This window comes from Hippopotamus amphibius, chromosome 6, assembly GCF_030028045.1.
Source record: "Hippopotamus amphibius kiboko isolate mHipAmp2 chromosome 6, mHipAmp2.hap2, whole genome shotgun sequence".
In the NCBI taxonomy this organism is placed as follows: domain Eukaryota; kingdom Metazoa; phylum Chordata; class Mammalia; order Artiodactyla; family Hippopotamidae; genus Hippopotamus; species Hippopotamus amphibius.
This window is the reverse complement of record NC_080191.1, coordinates 67,733,680-67,760,148: the sequence shown is the minus strand read 5'-3', so window position 1 is coordinate 67,760,148 and position 26,469 is coordinate 67,733,680. Positions and strand designations below refer to the sequence as shown.

General features: G+C 34.8%; 1 protein-coding gene across 2 annotated transcripts in view; it reads left to right on the top strand.

The window, feature by feature from the left end:
- The first annotated feature begins 242 nt into the window (after window positions 1-242).
- The window catches only part of LCA5 (lebercilin LCA5), a 46,179-nt gene continuing 19,952 nt past the window's right edge, over window positions 243-26,469 (top strand). Inside the window, exons 1-3 of one of the 2 annotated variants that reach the window (XM_057740181.1) lie at window positions 243-2,356; window positions 2,573-2,962; window positions 7,141-7,670. In XM_057740181.1, the coding sequence (XP_057596164.1) occupies window positions 2,764-2,962; window positions 7,141-7,670 (729 nt within the window). In that variant the 5' untranslated portion in view covers window positions 243-2,356; window positions 2,573-2,763. Of the gene's footprint in view, window positions 2,963-7,140; window positions 7,671-26,469 lie in introns of both variants that reach the window. The other variant, XM_057740180.1, reaches the window with a different exon arrangement.

Here is a 26,469-nt window from a genome sequence, read left to right as displayed (position 1 = left end):
GGGAAATGGTATTTAGACATTACATTTGGGTGCTAGGAATGTTTGTTGCTACTAGTTTGTTTCTTGTTTCTAGGGTTTTTCAGTGGACAGAGCTAGGAAATAGTGGTGTTTTTATTTAAATGTAAGATCCATTATAAATTCATATTGATACTCCAGATTTACATGTTGGGCTCCAGAATTTTAAAACTCGTATTGGCTTATATTTGTAAGTTTTCAGAAAATTCTGATACCTAACTGCACCAACAGTTACTTGTTTGCTTTATCTCACAGTGCACATGTACAGGCTTGAGAATAACAATACCAACAATGTAATTATTGAAAGTAGTTTTTGGAAAAATTTTGTACCTTTTTTGTCAGTAGGATATATCTCACTAGGGATTATGTTTTAAAGTCGTTAGAACTGGTTAATCTGTGTGATTTTACCACCGACTGTATATATAGTTACATTTATTTGTTTCGTTTTCTTTTGATTCATAGGAAATGCTTTTTAAAAATCTAATTTCTGAAAATTATTATTTGCAAAATCGAGTCTACAGAAGTTATGAAGAAGTCTAGCTCCTATCCCTGTGCCTAAACTCTGCTTCCTGCCTTCCTCTACAGCTATACTGTCCAATCAGCTAACCCCAGTGCATGTGGCTTTTAACATTTAAATTGATTAAAATTTAGCATAATTAAAAATTAGTTCCTCATTCACAGTTGCCACATTTCAGGTGTTCAGTAGCTACATGTGGCTAGCTATCATATTGAACAGATTTTAGAACATTTCCATTCTTGCTGAAAGTTCTGTTAGACAGCCCTGCCCTAGAGAACCCATTGTTTTTTCATTGTGTTTAATTTATTCTTCTACAATACTTTTTAAAAATATCAAAAGTTGTATATATAAATTTATAATCCTCCTTCTTTGATAAATGGTAGTGTGCTATACATGCTTTTCTCCCTCTTCTGAATATATCCTGGCGATCACTCCAGACTGCAGAGAATATACAAAGGTATCCTCATTCCTTTAATATCTTTGTAGTACTGTACTTCACTGTGTGGAGGTTTACAGTGTATGCAGCCAGTTCCCTATTGATGGTCATTTTGATTGTTTTAGTCCTTTAACACTACAAAAGTGCTGCACTGAATAGTAGTGCTGCTTTGTGCGTATGTCTTTTTCATTTGTTGCTAGACCCAGTGTACTTTTTTTTTATGAGAAAAGAAGTAATTTTTATTCGTCTTCTTTGTAGACCCAATATACTTTAAACCCTAATTTCATCAATAGGCTTTTCATTTCTTATAAATATTAAAAACAATTATTATAATTATAAAGGTGATCCAATTTCATTTTATTAGAAAACAAAACTATAATAAGAGAGATAAAGTTATCTAAAATTCATGTTGCCCAGACAGACTTTATATTGGTACATATATATACCTTGGTTTGCAATTTTTTTTCAGTTCCTGAATTCAGTTAAAAAGAATACTCAGTGTTTTCAGTATTTTTCAGACTGTGTAGTTGAGATCATATTGTATTTACCAGTTTGAATTTTTTCTTTTTACTGTAATACTATAAGCATCTTCCTTGTTAACACAGACTTTTTGTAAACATTTCTAACAGCTGTGTGATGCTGTGCTATATTGATTTTTTTGAATACTTTTAATTTCTTAGTTATTTTGCAGTGGTTAGACATTCAGGTTGCTTCCTTTTTAGTTTTTTGGTTTTTTGATTGTACTGTATTAAACATTTGTGCATAACTTTCCCCCTATTTTTAGGGTAATATTCGTGGTATCCAGGAATGGAATTATTGGAACAAAGGTTAAAAGCATAATTGAAGTTTTAATATATTTTGCCAACTTTTCTCCCAATATTTTCTTGATAGTCATTCTGGAAGCATTGAGTGTTATTTTGAGAAATCTGTGATAATTTGATAGGTTTAAAAATGGTATCTGAGGTTGAATATTTTTATGTGCCTGTAGTTTGTATTGCCTGCTATGGGTCTTAACATGTATTTGTCCATTTATTTTTTGACCTCATATTATTCTTATGGCATGATATGAGGTATTTATTTATTGTTAAGGATGGTAACCATTGTTCTGTCATGTTGCAAATGTTTTTTCATCAGGTGCTTTAATTTGATTAATTTATTACATACTTCAGTTTTACATTTTTATGCAGTCAATCTTAGATATTTTTCTTTGGTTTTGTTAGCAGGCTTGTCATTTACACCCCCTCCCACCACAAAAAAAAAGGAAGAAAGAAATTGGGGATTTGATCATTATTCACCTGTTAAAAATCAGCACTTGTGTTTATTTTAAATCTTGAGAGTCAAGGAAGTCAAATTCAATTAACGTTTATTCAGAAGCAAGTATATGTCAGGTATTTTATATGTTCTCTATCTAGACTATTACAGTTTGTCTTTTCTCCAAATACTGTAAATAACTATGTGTGTAAATGTAGGTGAATTAAATTACAGCCTCTTTTAAAAATTATAAGCAGTGTATTATTTTGCTTTTAGTATCTTCCATTGTAATTAACTGTAGAAATGTATTTCATGAAATATGTTGAGTTTCCTTCCCCCTTCCTTAATTGTAGGGGAAAAAGTGTATCTTCTGGTCGCTATTGTGAGTGGTGGGCTACAGATACATAGAGAAAACAAATTGCACAGACATGAATATTATCCCCAGGATCTGAAGACTCTCAAAAATATTCTTCGGGCTTGCCACAGATTTTCCTGAAGAAAAGAATCTGTGAAATTATGTGAATACAGGCGATTTTTCAGAGTCATGGGGGAAAGAGAAAGAAGTCCAGACACTGATCGAGAAAGTAAGGCAGACAGACACTATTACTCTTACTGTTCATCTGATTTTGGAACTACACCACAGTCTTCTGGCCAGTCATCGCTGGTCCATCCCTCCTCACCTACGAGTATTAAGGCAAAAAATCCTAAAAAACAAATTTCAGACAGCCATGTGCATCATCAAGGTAAGCATCCTTTAAAAAAATCCAGTAGACCTAGAATATTCATTTTGAATGCTTAAGGAAAACGGGTATGAATGAAAATTTTCTGTTAATATGTATATTGATATGTGCATGGAAATGGGATGATTTACATTTAGGATAGGATGTATTTTTATAAATGTTGCTTATGGTACTGTGTATTATTTTTTGGTATATTCAAAGTCATACTGTATACAGAAGAAAGAACCATAACTGAGGCTTCTCATTTTGTTTTCTCTTGTTCCTAAATAAATGATTGTCTTAGGGTTTTTGGGGTACTGTAAAGGCAAAAAAAAAAAACCCTCAAAACGTGTACCTTTGTTTATCTTCAACTTCATAAAGTGGTGATATAAAGTGTTAAGGGGCATTTTTATAGATTGAGTAAAATTACTTTCCCTACTTACTACAAGTTCAAATTCAGCCTAGAATTGGAATTTGGGACTTGTGATCACCAGTCTGTTTTCTGTTAAGCTGTGTTATAATGGAAACAACATAAATCATTAGAAATGATTTTTCTTATTAAAATGTTACTAGTCTGGAACTAGGTATTAATACATATTTGACTAGATAATGTTCTAGAAATCTCTTCTTCATCTTAATAAATCCCTGGTCGAGAAAACCCTGATGTACTTAGTAACAAAATATGCAAGGACTACGAGTCTATCATAGAAAAGTAAGCTAAGGTAAATGAGGTTTTATAATACATGTTAATAAATGCAGCACAATATAAATACATAGCAGTAGCTTAGAATGGTAAGATTGCAAGGCAGGTAGTGGTAAAATTAGGAGCTGAAAAGGAAAACAGGCAAGGTCATGAAAAGCCTGGAATCCTGTGTTAAGATATTGACTGTTTCTGTGCGGGGCAATAGTTAGCTATTGAAAAGTTTTAAGCAGGGCTTTGATTAAATTTGCCTTTATAAATCTTTACTTTGAAAAGTAACATTTGCTTTTTTAAAATCCGCGAAGAATGTATGTTCCTTTAGAAAGCACCCCTTTCATGGATCCCTGATCTAGCTTCCCTGGGTGTTGATACTTTTAACAACTGGGTGCTTTTTCGTTTTGTTTTGTTTTGTTTTGTTTTGTTTCCTGCAAGTGCAATGCTGCAGGTTTCTTAGTCTCTTCCTCCATATCTGTCTCAGTGCAGTTTTCTTGTTTTGATTCTGTGGTTGAGAGCATGATCTGATATTAAACTTTTGCTATATAATTAAGAACAAACAGACCTGAGGGTTGTACCTTAGAAAATGACTATTTATTCCCAAGAAATCATTTACATACCTCAGGACTTACTGGCAGGAATACTTTAATTTTTCACTCATTACCCAGAAGCAGTTTAGGAGACTACCCAATTAAGGAATCAGAACTTCTTACACTTTATCTTATTTAAGAAGATAATTGAGAAAAAGCTATGAGAAATAGTTCTAGTATCACCCAGAAAAATTTCTGTTACTGTCTTCAACCTGACTTGCACTGTTTTCTGCTTTGCATTATCGTTTGAATTAAAATCTGTGGTAATTTGTCTACCTTAGATCAGGCAACAGGACCAAACTGATAACTTTCCTTAAACACTAAGTTAATTTCTTTTGGTTTAAGTCACAATCATCAGTGTAGACTAAATTAAGGAAAGAAAAAAATGTGATTAAAAAACCATCTTAAACACTTGAATTTGTGGAATTTCATGTTTGATAACATATTTTTCCTTTCCCCTTTTAAATTTTTAGCATATTTTATTTTTAAAAATAAAATTGTGCTCTATCAGAAGTTATAAGATAAAATTTAATAATAATTTATATTATACATCTTTGTATATTACATATTCTATTTATTTTATCAGTAATATAAACATATGGAGTTTTTGGTAGATGCACAGTTTATCTTTGTTATATGTTTTTTAAATGAGTTATACTGTAGTTTTAACACCTAATGGAAGGAAAAAAACTAGTATTTGCCTGCCCTGTTTTTGGTGGTGACTTAACAAGGGGGAGATGAAGAATGATGATATACAATAATCAGTCATCTTTCTTCTGACTTATTAGTCCTGTATTTCATCTTGATAGTTTTAAAAATGAAAGAGGTAGGAGAAAGCTGAGAATCATTTTTGAGTTCTGGTTCAGTGTACTTTGTAGACATAGTAATAGAATATGCTAAAAATCAGTGTTCAGGTTTTTAGGATGTCAAAAGTTGGTTGTGGAAGCCCTTTCTGTCTGGCTAAATCATTGAATTAAAATATTAGTGGAAAATTTTTATTCTGATTCATATAATGTCTAGACTTTAACTTTTCAAATTAAGTTTCCATTTACATGAAATCTTATTTGTTGAGCAATATAATTTTATACATAAAAATCAGATTTGGACTGATTAATATTCATCCTTATATACAGTCATTTTTATGTATAAAGTTTCTGTTACTTCAAGAGCTGAGTACATATTCTATAACAACCTATAGATACTAAAACTGTTAACTCAGTATGTTGGGAAAGAAGGAAAATTGAAATGATGGATGCTCCAATTTAAAACTAGAGCAATCTCTCCAATGGAAATAGAATGCAAGTGATAAATGCAAGCCATACATACAATTTTTTATTGCCACATTTAAAAAGAAAAACAGATGGAATTAATTTTAATAATATATTTTATCTAACTCAACATATCCAAAATATTATCATTTCTAAATACAGTTAATAGAAAACATAATGTGTGGAATATTCTGCATTCCTTTTTTTTTTAACTTAAGTGTTTGAAATCTGGTATGTATTTGATAGCTATGGGGTATCTCAGTTTGGACCACCCACATTTCAGATTTCTCAGTAGCCACGTGTGGCTAGTGACTACCATATTGGATAGCATAGTTTCAAAGTTACAAGTACCTTTTCCCTCATTTCTTTTTATTACCACTTTCTTTCATATATTCAAGCATTTATAGAGCTAGAATCCCAAATTAGTATACATTCAAAATGCCTTCTATAAAACTTCCATCTCTTTAATGAAAGTTTATCATTTTAAATATTACTGTTATCCTTTACTTATTTACATAATGAAATCAGGGTATCCATGGCTGGTGAAGGGGGTGGGGAAAGATTGGATTTTCTAGTTTTTCTTCATATTTTTCCCTCTGGAATGCATTTCCTTCTTGAAAAAAATGCAGTCACCTTGGAGATTAAAGTTCATTATTCTCAACTCTGGCAGACTTCCAGATGCCTCTTTTAAAGGGCAGGTACTCTGTATATTGAGGCTTAAGTTTAATGAACTTTTAGTAAAAAAATAACATTCCAAATTTTTGTGAAATGTGATTAATATGTACACTTTAAAGATTTCATATGCTTGTATTTTTTAGGATGGAGTTTTTTGCTTATCTTGTTCTTTAATTATGCCAGATGTTTTTGATTTGAACATCACACAAAAAGCCTCTGAGCATTTAGAATCACATCTGTACTGCTAAAGTGTTTTCCATTTTCAGTCACTGATGCATGAGGTTAAGTTCTTGTTACTGACAGAATATTTGTAGAGAACCTTCTGTTTTACATGCATACTTCAGTTAATCCTCACAGCAACAAATAAGGTGTTATCCTTATTCTGTGGGTGGGGAAAATAGACCTAGAAAAGGTTTAAATTGAATTGCTCAAGGATTTATTAAGTGGTAAATCTGAGTCCCAGATCTTCTTGCTGTCATGTTGTCATCCTCTTTCCCCAAATAAAGAGAGATTTCTAACTAATTAAAAAAAATACATTTCCACAGTTTAGATAATGATCCCAAATACCTTAGCACAAATGACTTGAATGTCACAGTATTTTGTCCAGTATTTATTGGGCCCATACTGGTGCTGATGGTGCCTGTGTTTGAATGCTGGCTGGCTATCTTATCTGTAAAGTTAAAAGTGGTAAAGCCTGATATTGCCGTCTTTTAAAACAATGTAAAATAACTCCCTATAAACTATGGGCATATTATTTTGCTGGATCAGAGTATAATTCTTGAACTTTCTTAAAAGATTTTAAACCTTATATTAAAAGCTCTAAGTAAAACCTGATATTTAACTAAATATTGTAAAATCATTTTTTAAGGAAACAAAATAACTAAAGAATGTTATGGATCCACTTGTGTTAGGATAAGTAAATAATACTGCATCTGGTACAGCTTTCACTTTACTTTATTACTGTTTCTTTTTCAGTCCCTAGGAAACCAAGCCCTAAGGGTCCACCAAACAGACAGAGAGTCCGAGTAGGATTTCGCTCCCAGAGCCTCAACAGGGAGCCACTTCGGAGAGATACTGATCTTGTTACAAAAGGGGTTCTTTCTGCAAGACTGCTAAAAATCAATGAATTGCAGAATGAAGTAACTGAACTCCAGGTCAAGTTAGCTGAGCTGCTAAAAGAAAATAAGGCTTTGAAAAGGCTTCAGTACAGGCAGGAGAAAGCCCTGAATAAGTTTGAAGATACAGAAAATGAAATCTCACAACTTATTGCTCGTCATAACAATGAGATTACAGCACTCAAAGAACGTTTAAGAAAATCTCAAGAGAAAGAACGGGCAACTGAGAAAAGGGTGAAAGATACAGAAGATGAACTATTTAGGACAAAATTTTCTTTACAGAAACTGAAAAAGATCTCTGAAGCTAGACACCTACCTGAACGAGATGATTTAGCAAAGAAACTCGTCTCAGCAGAGTTAAAATTAGATGACACTGAGACAAGAATTAAGGTAAAATTTCTAGTTTTTAGTTGTGTTGTTTTGTGTTATTCTTCATTGGGCATTTAAATGTGCTCTTTTAAGACTTGCTTATTGCAGTTCAGCATTTGCTTGGAAATGAAAGCTAATTTTTTAGTATTATCTTTCTGAGTAAGAGATTAGGAAAAATTTAAGATTTTCTCTTTAAGAGCAAGATGTAAAAGATTATATATATTAATGGGCCACATGTTAATGGGTGTTTAATTCCATGATGTATCTTAGCCATTTGGAGGAAATAAACTATTTGATTATGTGAGTGTTTCTCTAAAATTGAAAATGATACTGTAAGAGCTATAGTGTATAAAACTGACATTTTGGGGCCATTGTGTAATAAATACCACATGAATAATATTTTCTGTTTTTATTTCTTTGAACATTTGTGAAAGATATATTTTGGGGCAGGGTGTGCCTCTACTTCCCCAAATAAAAACTGATGTGAGAGGTGGTTGTAATGATGTTGAGTTAATAGTCTGAGAATACAGCAGATCTTATAAAAATTTTTTTTTCTTGTAATTAGGAAAAGAGTACTACTCCATGACTATTATATGGAGAACTTATATTAGATACTACCTAAGATATATAAACACACACATGCACACAGACACACACACATATATCTCAAATTAAATAGCGTATTTCCCCCAAGTGACTAAGATCCACTGAATTAAACACCCACTAACGTGGCACCCACGTGCTCTCTTTATGTATGTATACATGTGTATGTGTGTGTATATATATACACACACATCAGACAGAAGCCCTGAGTCTGGGCTTAGAATTGACAAAGTAGTTTGGAAAGCAAAGGAAGGGAAAAAGTATGATGATGATGCCTGCTGTGAGAGCTCTCTGAGCAAGGGAAAGTCAAAACTATAAATAAACTAGCTTTCTGCAGTGTACTAAAAACATCTAAATAATACATGTTAATAGTACTTCTTAGTCTGTATAATATACCAGGCTCAATATACCAATGCCATGCCCAGGGGCAGTGGCTTATTAAAGTGTATATCAGTGGCCAGAAAAAGTGCCTAGCTTATTCTCCGAAATTAGCAATCATTAACTTCTGTTTCAGTGCACAGAAGATATCTCATTGTATAGTTTCCACCAGTGATCAACTCAAACTGTAGAGCAACATATAAAAACTTTCTTCTAAGGACCATTTACCTATGTAGGGGGTGGGGGTAGGGGTAGGGGATGGAAGCTATTTGTCATAAACAAATAGCTGACATTTTAATTCTTTTTAAAGGGAAGTATAAAATATGCCACATGATGGATTTTAAAGTTAGGAACCAAGAGCACAGAATGCTAATTAATATCTATGGTTAAAAACAACCCACACCTCTGTGCGTGTTTGTATCAAACTAGAGAGAACACAGAACTGTGGTACAGGTGCACGCGTGTGCATGCACACATATACACACACACACACACACACACACACACACACTGCAGTTCTCTCTCATAGCCAGTTATGAAGAGGGTTGATGGCGTGGAAGAGGAGGGAAGAGAAAGAAGGAAAAGAGGAAAAATGAAATAAGTCTGTGGATTCTGAGTTGTAGGTGGAGTTGAATTATGTGGTTACCTACTTGAGGGCATGAAAATCAGTCCTCTGTGATGATGTCTTTGAAATACTTATTAACTGTATAGTGTCCTCAGTTCTTACTTTTTTTTCTTATTAGAGTTAAGAAATTTTAAAAAACTTTTTATTTTGAGTTCATTGTAGATTGACATACAGTTTTAACAACATTATATAGAGAGATCCCATATACCCTTCATCCAGTTTCTCCAGCGGTAACTTACAGCATATCTAGAATATAATTTTATAATCAGGAAATTGGTAGTGATATATTGTTACAACTCATCAACCTTATTCAGATTTCACCAGTTTTACATGGACTCGTGTGTGTGTATGTGTATGTGTATTTAGTTCTATGCAATTTAATCATGTGTAGATTCATGTAACCATCACGATGGTCTAGATGCAGAACATTTCCATCATAGGGATCCCTAGTGTTACCAGCTTTTATAGGCACAGTTTCCTTCCTGCCTTCCCTGGCTCTCTGACCTGTGACATCCACTGATCTGTTCACTATTTCTAAAATTTTGTCATTTTAAGAATGTAATATAAATACTGGAATCATGCAGTATTTAACCTTTTGAGGTTGGCAAATTTCATTTTTTCCCTTAAGCTCCATCCAAGTTGTTGCATATATCTATGGTTTGTTCCTTTTTTATTCCCAAGTAGTATTCCATGGCATGAATATACGAGAGTGTTATGGTATATCCCGTTGAAGGACATTTGGATTGTTTCCAGTTTTTAGCTATTAACTAATAAAGCTGCTGTGACCATTCATGTACAGGTTTTTGTGAGAACATAAATTTTCATTTCTCTGGGATAAATGCATGAAAGTGCACTTGATGGATTGTAAGATAAGCACATGTTTAGTTTTGTAAGAAACTGCCATTCTCTTGTAGAGTTGTAGAACCATTTTACGTTTTTACCAGCAATGTATGTGATCCACTTTCTCCACATCCTTGCTAGCATTTGGTGTTATCACTTTTTAAAATTTTAGCCATTCTTATAAGTTTTTAACACTCTCTCTCAGTTTTAACTTGCATTATTCCTAATGGCTAATGATATTGAACATCTTTTTATATGATTATTTGCCATCAGAAGATCCTGCTCATTTTGTTCATGTTTTTTCGGCCTGTATTTCTAATTGGATTGTTTGTGCTTTTACTGTTAATTTTTGATAGTTCTTTATATATATGCTAGATATAGGTTCTTTGTCAGATATGTGGTTTGCAAATATTTTCTCCCAGTTTGCAGCTTGTTTTTTCATCCTCTTCATAAGGTCTTTCACAGGGAAGGTTTTCAGTTTTGATGTGGTCCAGTTTATCAGGTTTTTCTTCATGGATTATGTTTTTGGTGTCTAGTCTGAGAATTCTGCGCCTATCCCTGTCACCCTTTGCCTGTAGCCCCAAAGATTTTCTACTGTATTTTTATTAAAAAGCTTTATGGTTTTATGTTTTACTTTAAAGTCCATGATTCATTTTGAGTTAATTTTTGTATAAGTTGTGAGGTTTAGGTCTAGATTCATACCCCCCCCCCCCCGCCACCCCGCATTGTAGTGCCCAGTTGCTCTAGTACCATTTGTTGAAAAGGTTATTCTTCTTCCATTGAATCTGGCACCTTTGTCAAAAATCAGTTGGGCATATTCTTGTGGGTCTATTTCTGTATTTTTTATTCTGCTGATGTATGTGTCTATCCCTCTGCCGATACCACACTCTCTTCATTATAGGCTACATAGTAAACCTTATATATATGATTGTGGTAGAGTGATTCCTCTCATGTTATGCTTTGTTTTTAAAATTTTAGCTATTTTAGCTACTCTAGGTCATTTGCCTTTCCATATAAACTTTATAATAAACTTGTCTCTGTCTACCATCACCTTCCTGAGATTTTGATAGGAGTTGCATTAACATGGATCAATTTGTGGAGAATTGACATCCTTATTATGTTAAATCTTCCTATTCTTGAACACAATATATTTCTCCATTTACTTAGGTCATCTTTGATTTCTTTCATCATCATTTTTTAATTTTCAGGATTCAGATCTATACAGATTCAGGTTTTGTTAGATTTATACCTAAATATTTCATTTTATTTGGAGCAATAGTAAATAGTCTCAATTCTTTCTGGATGAGAAAATTACTTTTGAACTATTATTTTAAATTTCAAAGCTTATTTTTATTGCAAAAGTCTTTTTCACAAGGGGTTATGTTTAATGCACGTAAAGGAATGGCTTGGCTTTAGAAGTTTACTCTCATGTTTCAGAAATGTTGAGTTTATTAGCTCCAAGACTCAAAGTTTGTTTGGGAGATCTAAATGGCTTCATTTCTGTTGTAATTGAAATTATATTGGAATCAACATTTAATATGTTATTATGAAGCTGCTCTCAAATCAATCTCAAGTCAGTGTCATACCAAACTACCTCTCTTCTGAATGGAGGAGCCTCTGCAACCCATCTGAGGGTAATTATCCTCTACTTTTTAGCTTACCTTTTTATACTTCCTAAAGTTTTCGGCCTGTCCTATATAATTATATCTTTCATAATCTCAGTAATCAATCCAGAATTTGAAATATTTACTATTGAGTGTCTTAATTTAGTGTGAAAGTAGCTTTTGTCTCCATGGTTCATTCGGTTTTTCAAATTTTTCTTAATACCAAGTTAACCTTTTTCTTCAAACTCCGTGCCATTGACAGTAAGAGTAAGGGGAAGAAACTAGGAGCTCTATTGTGGTGTTTCATTTTGCAGATTAAATAAAACCTGAGAAAGTCTTGAGTATCCTTGAAACTGCAGTAAAATCCTAATAGTGCTCTCTTTAGGTTTTGTGCTGTTCTTTGCTAAGGCTGACTATATCTGTATGGTGTTTTTTTTGTGTGTGCTGTAGCTTTTTGTTTTAAGAGTCTGTCCTTAAGCTGAAACTTGTGACAGGCAGCTTTGTTTATTTGTTTATAGATTGCCTCCTCTCAGAAAGGATTTCAGGCCACAATTCTTATTCCCCTTGTGGGAAAAAAAAAGTATTCTTCAAGGTTACTTCTAAATAGTTGAGCTGTAAAAAAAACTTCCCTCTGCATCCTCTGTAAGTTGAGTACAGGTGTATTTTGTTAGTTGATGGAAGTGACAGAATGCATAGTCTGAATAATTTAAGAGTACAGTAGTTTAGAAGTGAACACATGGTTAAATGAACAACCAAAAATATGAGTGGGGACAATCTCCCATGACAGTTGTTTTTCACCAGCCTCGTGCGATGTCTTCTGCCGGATCCTGGGCTGTATACCAGGAATGAAAAGCTGCTTGACAGGGTTAAATTTGTTGAGCTCTGTACAAAGGGGCAGACAGCTAAATCAGACTGCATGTTTATTTCTTTGGCTTTATACCTTCTTTTTGGCTTTTATTTCAAGAAGTTTATTGAATAGAGTCCCGTCGAAGTAGTAGCCCCATCTAAATATGTTAATTTTGATATAATAGTTATATATTAATTTTTAAATAAAACTGCAACAAATTGTAAAAAAAGTTGCAAAAAACTGTTAAAGTGCTAACATTTACAGAAGTAAAATATTATCAGTTATATAATGCAGTGATTCTCAAAGTTTTTGGTCTCAAGACACTTTTATACCCTTGAAAAGTATTGCTGATCCTTCCATTACCACAGGAGATTTTGTTTATGTGGGTATATCTATTGTTATTTACCATATTAGAAATTAAAATTGAGAACATTTAAAATATTTAATTTATTTAAAATTAACAATAAGCAACTCACTAAATGGTATCATAAAATCTTTTAATGAGAAATATCTATTTTCTAAACCCAAAATAAATTGGGACAAGAGTGGCATCATTTTATTGATATATATTTGCAAATTTCTTCAATGTCATGCTTGATAGAGGACAGCTGGGTCCTAATAGCTGCTCCTGCATTCAGTCTGTTGCAATATGTTGTAATGGTAGATAAGTAAAAGAAAATTCAGTGTCATACAGATGTCTGTAGGAGTTAGAAAGTGGAGGAATATTTAAAAGCTTTTCAGATAACTGGATATTCTTTAATACTACATCAAAACTTAGTAAGTGGTGTTCTCAAAGGTTTGTTGCAATGTGGAATCTAAAGCCATATCAAAGAAGCTTTTGTACTCTGTCACATTAAAATCCATTGGTCTCCTCCTTTGAATGAATGTTTTACCCATGAATGATTTTGTAACATCATGCATTAGTCATTTGGAAAATGTTTGTCATTTGGAAAATGTTTGTTCATTGTATTAGGCACACTTTCCGAATGTTGACACGTTTCGTTATACATCACATGTTATATATAGCCTTTGGAAAACTCCACCATACACTCGTGACAGTGAGTGGAAATAGCAGATAATATTGTATTATAAAGTAGTTCTGACCTTGCAGACTCCCAAAAGTGTCTCAGAGACCTTTAGGGGTCCCTGCACCACTCTTCAAGAATCACTGATTGAATATAAGTGGTTATTTGTTAGCAACTTCATTAGCGATTCCCCCAATTTTCAGTTTCTATTAATGACTACCAAACTGCACCATTGTTTACTGGGCCTGGAACTGGCCTCCAATAGGGGCTGAAGGTAAACACACCAATTCTGTCCTATCCCTCATAAGAAAGCCTTACAGTTGGGGTATGATCAACAGTCTATCATAAAACATATCGTGAATTGCTAACTATCATAAAAATCATTGATCACTAAATGGGAAGTTATCTACTAAGTTTTATGAGAAGATCATAAATGTAATAGCATGTACATAATTATTAAAATACTCCAGTAAGCTGTAGGGCACACATGTAATACATTAAAAAATCCAACTCTGGTTTAACATTAAATTGGCACAGAGTGAATTACCTTGTCAGAAAAATATAATGAAACTATTAACTAAGCTTTCTCTCCCTTTTTAGAAATTGCTGAAGATTTGGGGGAATGATTTGAGTAGGCTGAATATCATAGAGCTCTAAAAGGAAATTTGAATAGACTTCTTTTTCTTTTGATACTTTTTCTTATAAGAGACTGGCATTCTTGGCCCTAGAGCGGGCCTTAAGTTTATATTTGTTTCTCGTCAGTAAAAAAATAATATCGTCCTCCTCTGTAAATCATTTTCAAAAGTAAGAACTGATTCAGCTTTGTTTTCCCTTACCCATCTAGTTTATTCAGAATAATTGAGCTGTGTAATGTTGGTCAGGTAGATTCCTTTTCCTGAATCTTTCCCTGCCATACCTTACTCTAGTGGCTAGGTCTCTGCTGTAAATGTTTTTCTGCCCTTTCACCCTCCAGAAACCCAAATCCAGAAGGCCTGCCTTTGCCTCACCTACCTGCTGTGTTTCTAAAAAAAAAAAGAAGCTAATTAGGATAGAGTAATGAAGGTCAAACCAGGAAGTCAGCTCGGTTTTTGCCCTATTCTGATGTTGTGCAGCCCTCTTAATGCCCAGATTTTGGTTGCTTTGTTTGCAGAATTAAATGAAATGATTCTGTCACTTGTTTATTTTTTACTTTGTTGCTTGTGCTTCAAGTGTCTTGTCCAAAAAAATCACTGCCAAGAACCATATTAAGGAGCTTATTTTCAATGTTTTCTTCTAGGGATATCATGGTTTGGGGTCTTACATTTAAGTCTTTAATCCATTTCAAGTTAATTTTTGTGAGTGGTGTAAGATAGGAGTCTATCTTTTTTGTATGTGAATATCTAATTATCTCAGCATCATTTGTTGGAGAGACTGTGTTTTCTCCACTGAGCTTACTGACTCCCTTGTCAAATATTAGTTTTGACTATATATGCTGGGGTTTATTTCTGGGCTGTCAGTACTGTTTCACTGATCTCTTTGTTTTTATGCCACTACTGTACTGTTTTAATTACTATAGCTTTATAGTATTAGCTTCAAGTCAGGAAGTGTGGGATGCCTCCTGCTTTTTGTTCTTCTTGAGAATTGCTTTGGCTATTTGGGGTCTTTTGCCATTCAATATAAATTTTAGGATTTTTTTCTCCTTCTGTAAAAAATGCCATTGGAATCTTAATAGGGAGTGCATTGAATCTATAGATGGCTTTCGGTAAGTGCAGACAATTTTTTTCTTGTCCCCTACTCCCGATGGGCATGTGGATAAAGCCAGTGGTCCCATGCCATGTAGTCTGCCCCTTGACTTATCCCCTCAGCTTTTTTTTTTTTTTTTAGGAACTTTTATTGAGATACAGTTAACATACAATAAACTGCATATATTTAGAGTGTGCTATTTGGTATCTCAATCTCCTAATTCATTCCCTCCCCAACCCTCCCCGCTTTCCCCACTTCGTGTCCATGTGTTTGTTCTCTACATCTGTGTCTCTATTTCTGCCTTGCAAACCAGTTGATTTGTACCATTTTTCTTTATTCCACACATATGTGTTAATATATTATATTTGTTTTTCTCTTTCTGACTCACTTCATTCTGTATGACAGTATCTAGGTCCATCCATGTCTGTACAAATGTCCCAGTTTCATTGCTTTTTACAGCTGAGTAATATTCCATTGTATATATGTACCACATCTTCTTTATCCATTCATCTGTTGATGGACATTTAGGTTGCTTCCATGTCCTGGCTATTGTAAATAGTGCTGCAATGAACATTGGACTGCATGTGTCTTTTTAAATTATGGTTTTCTCTGGGTATATGCCCAGCAGTGGGATTGCTGGATCATACGGTAGTTCTGTTTTTAGTTTTGCAAGGAACCTCCATACTGTTTTCCATAGTGGCTGTATCAATTTACATTCCCACCAGCAATGTAAGAGCGTTCCTTTTTCTCCACACCCTCTCCAGCATTTACTGTTTGTAGATTTTCTGATGATGCCCATTCTAACCGGTGTGAGGTGGTACCTCATTGTAGTTTTGATTTGCATTTCTCTAATAATTAGTGATGTTGAGCAGCTTTTCACGTCCTCTTGGCTATCTGTATGTCTTCTTTGGAGAAATGTCTATTTAGGTCTTCTGCCCGTTTTTTTATTGGGTTGTTTATTTTTTTTATCTTGAGCTGGATAAACTTTATATATTTTGGAGATTAGTCCTTTGTCTGTTGATTTGTGTGCAAATATTTTCTCCCATTCTGAGGGTTGTCTTTTCCTCTTGCTTATAGTTTTCTTTGCTGTGTAGAAGCTTTTAAGTTTCATTAGGTCCCACTTATTTATTTTTGTTTTTATTTCCATTACTCTAGGGGCTGGATTAGAAAAGATCTTGCTGTTATTTACATCGAAGAGTGTTCTTCCTATGTTTTCCTCTAGTTTTATAGTGTCTGGCCTTACATTTAGGTCTTTAATCCATTTTGAGTTTATTTTTGTGTATGGTGTTAGGAAGTGTTCTAATTTCATTCTTTTACATGTAGCTGTCTAATTTTCCCAGCACCACTTATTTGAGAGGCTGCCTTTTCTCCATCATATATCCTTGGCTCCTTTGTCATAGACTAGTTGACCGTAGTTTATCTCTGGGCTTTCTATCCTGTTCCACTGATCTATATTTCTGTTTTTGTGCCAGTACCATACTGTCTTGATCACTGTAGCCTTGTAGTATAGCCTGAAGTCGGGAAGCCTCATTCCACCAACTCCTTCTTTCCTTCTCAAGATTGCTTTGGCTATATGGGGTCTTTTGCATTTCCATATGAATCATAAAATTTCTTGTTCTAGTTCTTTGAAAAATGCCATTGGTAATTTGATCGGGATTGCATTAAATCTGTAGATTGCTTTCGGTAATATAGTCATTTTCACAATGTTGATTCTTCCAATCCAGGAACATGGTATGTCCCTCCATCTGTTTGTGTATTCTTTGATTTCTTTCATTAGTGTCTTACAGTTTTCTGAGTACAGGTCTTTTACCTCCTTGGTTAGGTTTATTCCTAGGTATTTTATTCTTTTTGTTGCAATGGTGAATGGGATTGTTTCCTTAACTTTTCTTTCTGATCTTTCATTGTTAGTGTATAGAAATGCAAGAGATTTCTGTGTGTTAATTTTGTATCCTGCAACTTTACTAAATTCATTGATTAGCTCGAGTAGTTTTCTGGTGGCATCTTTAGGATTTTCTATGTATAGTATCATGTCATCTGCGAACAGTGACAGTTTTACTTCTTTTCCAATTTGGATTCTGTTTATGTCTTTTTCTTCTCTGATTTCTGTGGCAAGGACTTCCAAAACTATGTTGAATAGTAGTGGCGAGAGTGGACATCCACGTCTCGTTCCTGATCTTAGAGGGAATGCTTGCAGTTTTTCACCATTGAGAATGATGTTTGCTGTGGGTTTGTTGTGTATGGCCTTTCTTATGTTGAGGTAGATTCCCTCTATGCCCACCTTCTGGAGAGTTTTTATCATAAATCGGTGTTGAATTTTGTCAAAAGCTTTTTCTGCATCTGTTAAGATGGTCATGTGGTTTTTATGCTTCAGTTTGTTAATATGGTGTATCACATTGATTGATTTGCACATATTGAAGAATCCTTGCATTCCAGGGATAAACCCCACTTGACCATGGTGTATGATCCTTTTAATGTGTTGTTGGATTCTGTTTGCTAGTATATTGTTGAGGATTTTTGCATCTAAATTCATCAGTGATATTGGTCTGTAATTTTCTTTTTTTGGTAGTATCTTTGTCTGGTTTTGGTATCAGGGTGATGGTGGCCTCATAAAATGAGTTTGGGAGTGTTCCTTCCTCTGCAGTGTTTTAGAAGAGCTTGAGAAGGATGGGTGTTAGCTCTTCTCTAAATGTTTGATAAAAATTCACCTGTGAATCCATCTGGTCCTGGTCTTTTGTTTGTTGGGAGGTTTTTAATCACTGTTTCAATTTCATTACTTGTGATTGGTCTGTTTATATTTTCTGTGTCTTCCTGATTCAGTCTTGGAAGTTTATACCTTTCTAAGAATCTGTCCATTTCATCCAGGTTGTCCATTTTATTGGCATATAGTTGCTTGTAGTAATCTCTTATGGTGCTTTTTATTTCTGCGGTGTCCATTGTAACTTCTCCTGTTTCCTTTCTAATTTTATTGATTTGAGTCCTCTCCCTCTTTTTCTTGATGAGTTTTTCTAGAGGGTTATCAATTTTATTTATCTTCTCAAAGAACCAGCTTTTAGTTTTATTGATTTTTGCTATTGTTTTCTTTGTCTCTTATTTCATTTATTTCCACTCTGATCTTTATGATTTCTGTCTACTGACTTTGGGTTTTATTGCTCTTCTTTCTCTAGTTTCTTTAGGTGTAAGGTTAAATTGTTTATTTGGGATTTTTCTTGTTTCTTGAGGTAGGATTGTATTTCTTTAAACTTCCCTCTTAGAATTGCCTTTGATGCATCCCATAGGTTTTGGATCATTGTGTTTTTATTGTCAATTGTCTCTAGGTATTTTTTGATTTCCCCTTTGATTTCTTTAGTGACCTGTTGGTTATTTAGTAGCATATTGTTTAGCCTCCATGTGTTTGTGTTTTTTACAGTTTTTCTCCTGTAATTGATTTCTAATCTCATAGCATTGTGGTCAGAAAAGATGCCTGATACGATTTCAGTTTTCTTGAACTTACCAAGGCTTGATTTATGACCCAAAATGTGATCTATCCTGGAGAAGGTTCCATGTGCACTTGAGAAGAATGTGTAACCTGCTCTTTTTGGATGTAATGTCCTATAGATATCTATTAAATCAAGCTGATTTATTGTGTCATTTAAAGCTTGTGTTTCCATATTAATTTTCTGTGTGGATGATCTGTCCATTGGTGTAAGTGGGGTGTTAAAGTCACCCACTATGATTATGTTACTGTTACTGATTTCTTCTTTCATAGTTGTTAGCATTTGCCTTATGTATTGAGGTGCCTTATGTATTGAGGTGCCTCCTATATTGGGTGCATAGATGTTTATAATTGTTATCTCTTCTTCTTGGATTGATCCCTCGATCTTTATGTAGTGTCCTTTCTTGTCTCTTGTAACATTTTTTATTTTAAAGTCTATTTTATCTGATATGAGTATTGCTACTCCAACTTTCTTTTGATTTCCATTTGCATGGAATATCTTTTTCCATCCCCTCACTTTCAGTCTGTATGTGTCCCTATGTCTCAAGTGGGACTCTTGTTGACAGCATATATATGGGTCTTGTTTTTGTATCCATTCAGCCAGTCTGTGTCTTTTGGTTGGTGCATTTAGTCCATTTTCATTCAAGGTAATTATCGATATGTATGTTCCTATTAGCATTTTCTTAATTGTTTTGTTGTTGTTTCTGTAGGTCCTTTTCTTCTCTTATGTTTCCTGCTTAGAGAAGTTCCTTTAGCATTTGTTGTAAGGCTGGTTTGGTGCTGAATTCTCTTAGCTGTTGCTTGTCTGTAAAGCTTTTGATTTCTCTGTTGAATCTGAATGAGATCCTTGCTTGGTTAGAGTATTCTTAGTTATAGGTTCTTCTCTTTCATCACTTTAAATATATCATGCCAGTCCCTTCTGGCTTGTAGAGTTTCTGCTGAGAAATTAGCTGTTAACCTTATGGGAGTTCCCTTGGGTGTTATTTGTCATTTTTCCCTTGTTGCTTTTAATAATTTTTCTCTGTCTTTAATTTTTGTCAACTTGACTACTATATGTCTTGGCGTGTTTCTCCTTGGGTTTATCCTGCCTGGGACTCTCTGCACTTCCTGCACTTGGGTAGCTATTTCCTTTCCCATGTTAGGGAAGTTTTCAACTATAATCTCTTCCAGTATTTTCTCAGGTCCTTTCTCTCTCTTTTTTCCTTCTGGGACTTCTATAATGCGAATGTTGGTGTGTTTAATGTTGTCCCAGAGGTCTCTTAGGCTGTCTTCAGTTCTTTTCATTCTTTTTTCTTTATTCTTTTCTGCATCAGTGATTATTGCCATTCTGTCTTCCAAGTCACTTATTCATCCTTCTGCCTCAGTTAACCTGCTATTGGTTCCTTCTAGTGTATTTTTCATTTCAGTTATTGTGTTGCATATCTCTGTTTGTTTGTTCTTTAACTCTTCTAGGTCTTTGATAAACTTTTCTTGCAACTTTTCAATCTTTGCATCCAATCTTTTTTCAAAATGCTGGATCATCTTCACCAATATTATTCTGAATTCTTTTTCTGGAAGAGTGCCTGTCTCTTCATTTAGTTGTTTTTCTGGTGTTTTATCTTGTCCCTTCATCTGGTACAAAGTCTTCTGCCTTTTCATTTTCTGTCTTTCTGTGACTGTGATTTTCAGTTCCACAAGAGGAAATACTGCTGATACTGCTTGATACTGCTTTCTGCCCTCTTGTGGAGGAAGCTGTCTAGGAGGCTCGTGGGTGCTTCCTGATGGGAGGGACTGATGGTGGGTTGGGCTAGGTGGGTGGAGCTCAGTAAAACTTTAATCTGATTTGGTGGGTGGAGCTCAGTGACACTTTAATCTGCTTGTCTGCCAATGGAGGGGGGGGGGTTGTGTTCCCACCCTGGTGGTTGTTTGGCCTAAGGCGACCCAGCACTGGAGCTTACAGGCTCTTTGCTGGAGCTAATGGTGGACTCTGGGAGGGCTCAAGCCAGTGAGCACTTCTCAGAACCCCCACTGCCAGTGCCCCTGTCTCCTCGGTGAGCCACAGCTGCCCCCCACCTCTGCAGGCAACCCTCCAACACCAGCAGGTAGGTCTGGTTCAGTCTCCTATGGGGTCACTGCTCCTCCCCCCTGGGTCCTGGTTGAGCACACTTTTTTGTGTGCCCTCCAAGAGTAGAGTGTCTGTTTCCCCCAGTCCTGTGGAGGTCCTGCAATCAAATCCCACTGGCTTTCAAAGTCTGATTCTCTGGGGATTCCTCCTCCCGTTGCTGGACCCCCAGGTTAGGAAGCCTGACATGGGGCTCAGAACCCTCAGGACTTCTGTAGTATAACTGTTCTCCAGCTTGTGAGTCACCCACCCAGCATTTATGGGATTTGATTTTAACAGGATTGTGCCCCTCCTACTGTCTCATTGCGGCTTCTCCTTTGTCTCTGGATGTGGGGTGGTTTTTTTTTGGTGAGTTCCAGTGTCTGTCAATGGTTGTTCAGCAGTTGGTTGTAATTCCGATGCTCTTGCAAGAGGGAGTGAGCACACGTCCTCCTACTCCGCCACCTTGATTCTTCTCTGCTCGCGTGTGTCTTTTTGAATGATGGTGTTCTCTGGGTATATGCCCAGCAGTGGGATTGCTGGGTCATATGGTAGTTCTGTTTCTAGTTTTGCAAGGAACCTTCATACTGTCCTCCATAGTGGCTGTATCAATTTACATTCCCACCAACAGTGCAAGAGCGTTCCCTTTTCTCCACACCCTCTCCAGCATTTGTTGTTTGTAGCTTTTCTGATGATGCCCATTCTAACCAGTGTGAGGTGGTACCTCATTGTAGTTTTGATTTGCATTTCTCTAATAATTAGTGATGTTGAGCAGCTTTTCATGTGCCTCTTGGCCAACTGTATGTCTTCTTTGGAGAAATGTCTATTTAAGTCTTCTGCCCACTTTTTGATTGGGTTGTTTATTTTTTTGATAGTGAGCTGGATGAACTGTTTATATATTTTGGATATTAGTCCTTTGTCTGTTGATTTGTGTGCAAATATTTTCTCCCATTCTGAGGGTTGTCTTTTTGTCTTGCTTATAGTTTCCTTTGCTGTGCAGAAACTTTGAAGTTTCATTAGGTCCCTAAGTGTGGACAATTTTAACAATATTAATTCATCCAATCCATGAACACTGGATACCTTTCCACTTACTTATATCTTCTTTGATTTGTTTATCAGTATCTTGTAGCTTTTGGAGTAGAGATGTTTCATTTCTTTAGTTAAGTTTATTCCAAAGTATTTTATTGTTTTGATGCTATTGTAAATGGGATTATCTTATTTTTTTTTTAGATAATTTGTTAGTGTATAGAAATGCTACCAATTTTCTGTATGTTAATTTTATATCCTGTAACTTTACTGACTTCGATGATTAGTTTTTTGGTCAAAGTCTTTAGGTTTTTTTATATGTAAAATCATGTTACCTGCAAATAGAGACAGTTTAACTTGTTCCTAATTCAGATGCCTTTTATTTCTTTTCTTGCCTGATTGCTCTGGCAAAGACTTTCAGTACTGTATTGAATAGGAGTGGTGAGAGTGGGCACCCTTGTCTTATTCCTGATCTTAGAGAATAAGTTTCAAGTTTTCACCATTGAGTATCATGTTAGTAGTGGGCATGTCATATATGGCCTTTATTATGCTGAGATATAATTCTTCCAATTTGTTAAGAGTTTTTTTTTTTTTAATCAAGAATGAATGAATTTTCTCAAATCCTTTTTCTTCATCTATTGAGATGATCATATGATTTTTTTTTGCTTCTATTAATGTGGTATACCACATTTGATTTGTGTGTATTGAACCATCCCAGCTATAAATCCCACCTAATCATGGTGAATGTTCTTTTTAATGTGCTACTGGCTTTGGTTTGCTAGTATTTTATTGAGAATTTTTGCATCCATATTCAGCAGGGGTATTGATCTGTAGTTTTATTTTCTGCCGTTAGTATTGGGGTGATGCTGGCCTTGTAAAATGAGCTTGGGAGTGTTCCCTCTGCTTTGATTTTTTTAAAGAGTTTGATGTTTGGCAAAGTTCACTGGTGAAGCCATCTGGGTTGTGTGCTTTTCTTCATTAGAAGTTTGGTTACTGATTCAGTCTCTGTTCTAGTAATTGGTGTATTCAGACTTTGTTTCTTCTTGAATTAGTCTTGATAGGTTTTTGTTTTCTTTTTAATAATTGAAGTATAGTTGCTGTACAATATTATATGTTATAGGTTACAATATAGAGACTCAAAATTTTTAAAGGTTATACTTCATTTACAGTTATTATAAAATATTGGCTATATTCCCCATGTTGTGCAGTATATCCTTGTAGCTTATTATATTCCTAATAGTTTGTATGTCTTAATACCTTACCCCCACAATGCCCCTCCCCCTTCCCTCTCCCTACTGGTAACCACTAGTTCTCTATATCTGTGAATCGGCTTTTTTTTTTTTTGTTATATTCACTAGTTTGTTGTATTTCTTAGATTCCACATATAAGTGATATCATAAAGTATTTGTCTTTGTCTGACTTATTTCACTTATAATGCCCTCCAAGTCCATCCATGTTGCTGCAAATGGCAAAATTTCATGCTTTTTTATATCTGACCAGTATTCTGTTGTGTGTCTGTGTGTGTTTATGAAGAAGATGTGGTGTGTGTGTGTGTGTGTGTGTGTATATTCATCTGTTGATGGACACTTAGGTTGCTTCCATATCTTGGCAATTGTAAATACTGCTATGAACATTGGGGTGAATGTATCTTTTCAAATTAGTGTTTTTGTTTTTTTCAGATATATACATAGGAGTGGAATTTCTGGGTCACATGGTTGTCATACGGTAGTTTAGACTTCAGCCTATACTACAAAGCTACAGTAGTCAAAACAGTATGGTACTAGCACGAAGACACGTAGATCAATGGGACAGAATAGAGAGCCCAGAAATAAACCTACAAACTATGGTCAATTTATGATAAAGGAGGCAAAATATATAGTGGAGAAAAGACAGTCTCTTCAATAAGTGCTGCTTGGAAAACTGAACAGGTACAGGTAAAAACTATGAAGTTAGAACATTCTCTAATACTAAATGTTTATTTAAAAAACCTCAACGTGAATTAGAGACCTGGATACTGTAAAACTCCTAGAGGAAAACATAGGCAGAACATTCTTTGACATAAATCGTAGCAATATTTTTTTGGATCTGTCTCCTCAAGCAAAGGAAATAAAAGCAAAAATAAACAAATGGAACCTGAATAAATTTAAAAGCTTTTGCACAGCAAAGGAAACCGTCAACAACATGAAAAGACAATGTACTGAATGGGAGAAAATTTTTGCAAATGATACGACCAATAAGGGGTTAATATCCAATCTGTAGAAATAGCTCATAGAACTCAACATGAAAAAAAAAACAACCAACCTGATTAAAAAATGAGCAGAAGAACTGAGTAGACATTTTTCCAAGGAAGAAATGCACATGGCCAAGAGGCACATGAGACGATGCTTACATCACTAATTATTAGAGAAATACAGATCAAATCCACAATGAGATATCACCTCACAACTCTCAGAATGGCTGTCATCAAAAACAACACAAATAACAAATGTTGGCAAGGATGTGGAGAAAAGTGAACATTTGTACACTATTGGGAGTGTAAATTGGTGCAGCCACTGTGGAAGACCGTATGGAGGTTTCTCTAAAAATAGAACTACCAGTCTTGGTAGTTTGTATGTTTCTAAAGAATTGATACATTTTCTAGGTTGTCCAGTTTGTTGGTATATAGTTATTCATAAGTAGCCTCTTTGGAATCTTTGTATGTCTGTGGTTTCAGTTGTTGTGTCTCCTTTTTTCAAATAATTCTGTTGATTTGGATCCTCTCTTTTCCTTGGTTAGTCTAGCTAAAGGTTTATCAATTTTATCTTTTAAAAGAGCCACCTCTTAGTTTGGTTAATCTTTTCTGTTGTTTTCCTCTTCTCTACTTCATTTATTTCTGCTCTAATCTTTATTATTTCCTTTCTTCTGCTAACTTTGGGCTCAGTTTGTTCTTTTTGTAGTTATCTTAGCCATGGAGTTATGTTTTTTATTGAGATGTTTCTTGCTTCTTAATGTTAGCATTTATTGCTCTGAACTTCTATTTTAGAACTGCTTTTGGTGCATCCCTTAAGTTTTGGTATTTTGTTTACATTTTTGTTTGTCTTGATACTTCTTAGTTTCCTCTTTAGTTTCTCTTTGATCCATTAGCTGTTTAGGAGAATGTTGTTTAATTTTCATGTTTTGTGAATTTCCCAGTTTTTCTCTTGTTATTAATTTATGATTTCATACTATTGTGTTCATAGAAGATACTTGGTATGATTTCAGTCTTCTTGAATTTGCTAAGACTCGTTTTGTGGCTTAGCCTGTGGTCTACGCTAGCATATAGTCTTCCATGTGCACTTGAGAACAATGTGTATTCCTCTGTTGTCAGATAGAATGCTCTGTGTATGTCTGTTAGGTCCATTTGCCCTATAGTGCTGTTCAAATCTGTGGTCTTCTTACTGATTCTATTTGGATGATCTATCTATTGTTGAGAGTGGGTTATTAAAGTCCCCAGCTATTATTATATTGCTGTTTGTTTCTTCTTTTGCTTAGCTGCTCTGATGTCGGGTGCATAAATATTTACAACTGATACATCTTTTTGGTGTATTGACCCTTTTTCATTATATTAAGATCTTCTTTGTCTTTTTTTTTTTTTTTAACATTTTTAGTTTAAAGACTATTTTGTCTGATGTAAGTATAGCTGTCCCTGCTTTGTTTTTGGTTACCATTTGCTTGAAATATTTTTTTCCATCCCTTTACTCTCAGTCTGTGTGTCTTTAAGGCAAAAGTTGGTCTCTTATAGGTGGCATATTGTTGGATCTTGTATTTTTTAATTTATTCAGCCATTCTGTACCTTTTGATTTGAGAATTTAATTTATGTTTAAAGTAATTATTAAGTTAGGACTTACAGTTGCCATTTTGTTAACTTTTCTGGTTGTTTTGTAGATCCACTGTTCCTTGTTTCTTATCCTGCTGTCTTTTTTTGTGTGTGTTTTGATGTCTTGAGGTATCAGTATGCTTTGACTTTATCATATTCTCTGGGGTAATTACTACAGTTTTCTTTTGTGGTTACCATGAGGCTTACATAAAATTTCTTAAAATTATAATGTATTTTAAACTAGTAACAACTTAACTTCAATAAAATTCCTAAACTTTACACTCTTACTTCTCTCTTACCTCCAATTTGAGGTTATTGATGTTACAGTTTACGTATTTTTTATAGTGTGTAACTAATAACAGATTATTGTAGTAATGGTTATTTTTTTAAAATAAATTTATTTATTTATTTATTGGCTGCGTTGGGTCTCCGTTGCTGCACACGGACTTTCTCTAGTTGTGAAGAGTGGGGGCTACTCTTCATTTTCGTGCGTGGGCTTCTCATTGCGGTGGCTTTTCATGTTGCAGAGCACAGGCTCTAGGCGCACAGGCCTCAGTAGTTGCGGCACATGGGCTCAATAGTTGTGGCTCACAGGCTCTAGAGCGCAGGCTCAATAGTTGTGGCACATGGGCTCAGTTGCTCCAGGGCATGTGGGATCTTCCTAGAGCAGGGATTGAACTTGTGTCCCCTGCATTGGCAGGCAGATTCTTAAGCACTGTGCTACCTAGGAAGTCCTAAAAGAAAGCTTTTTTAATTGAATAAA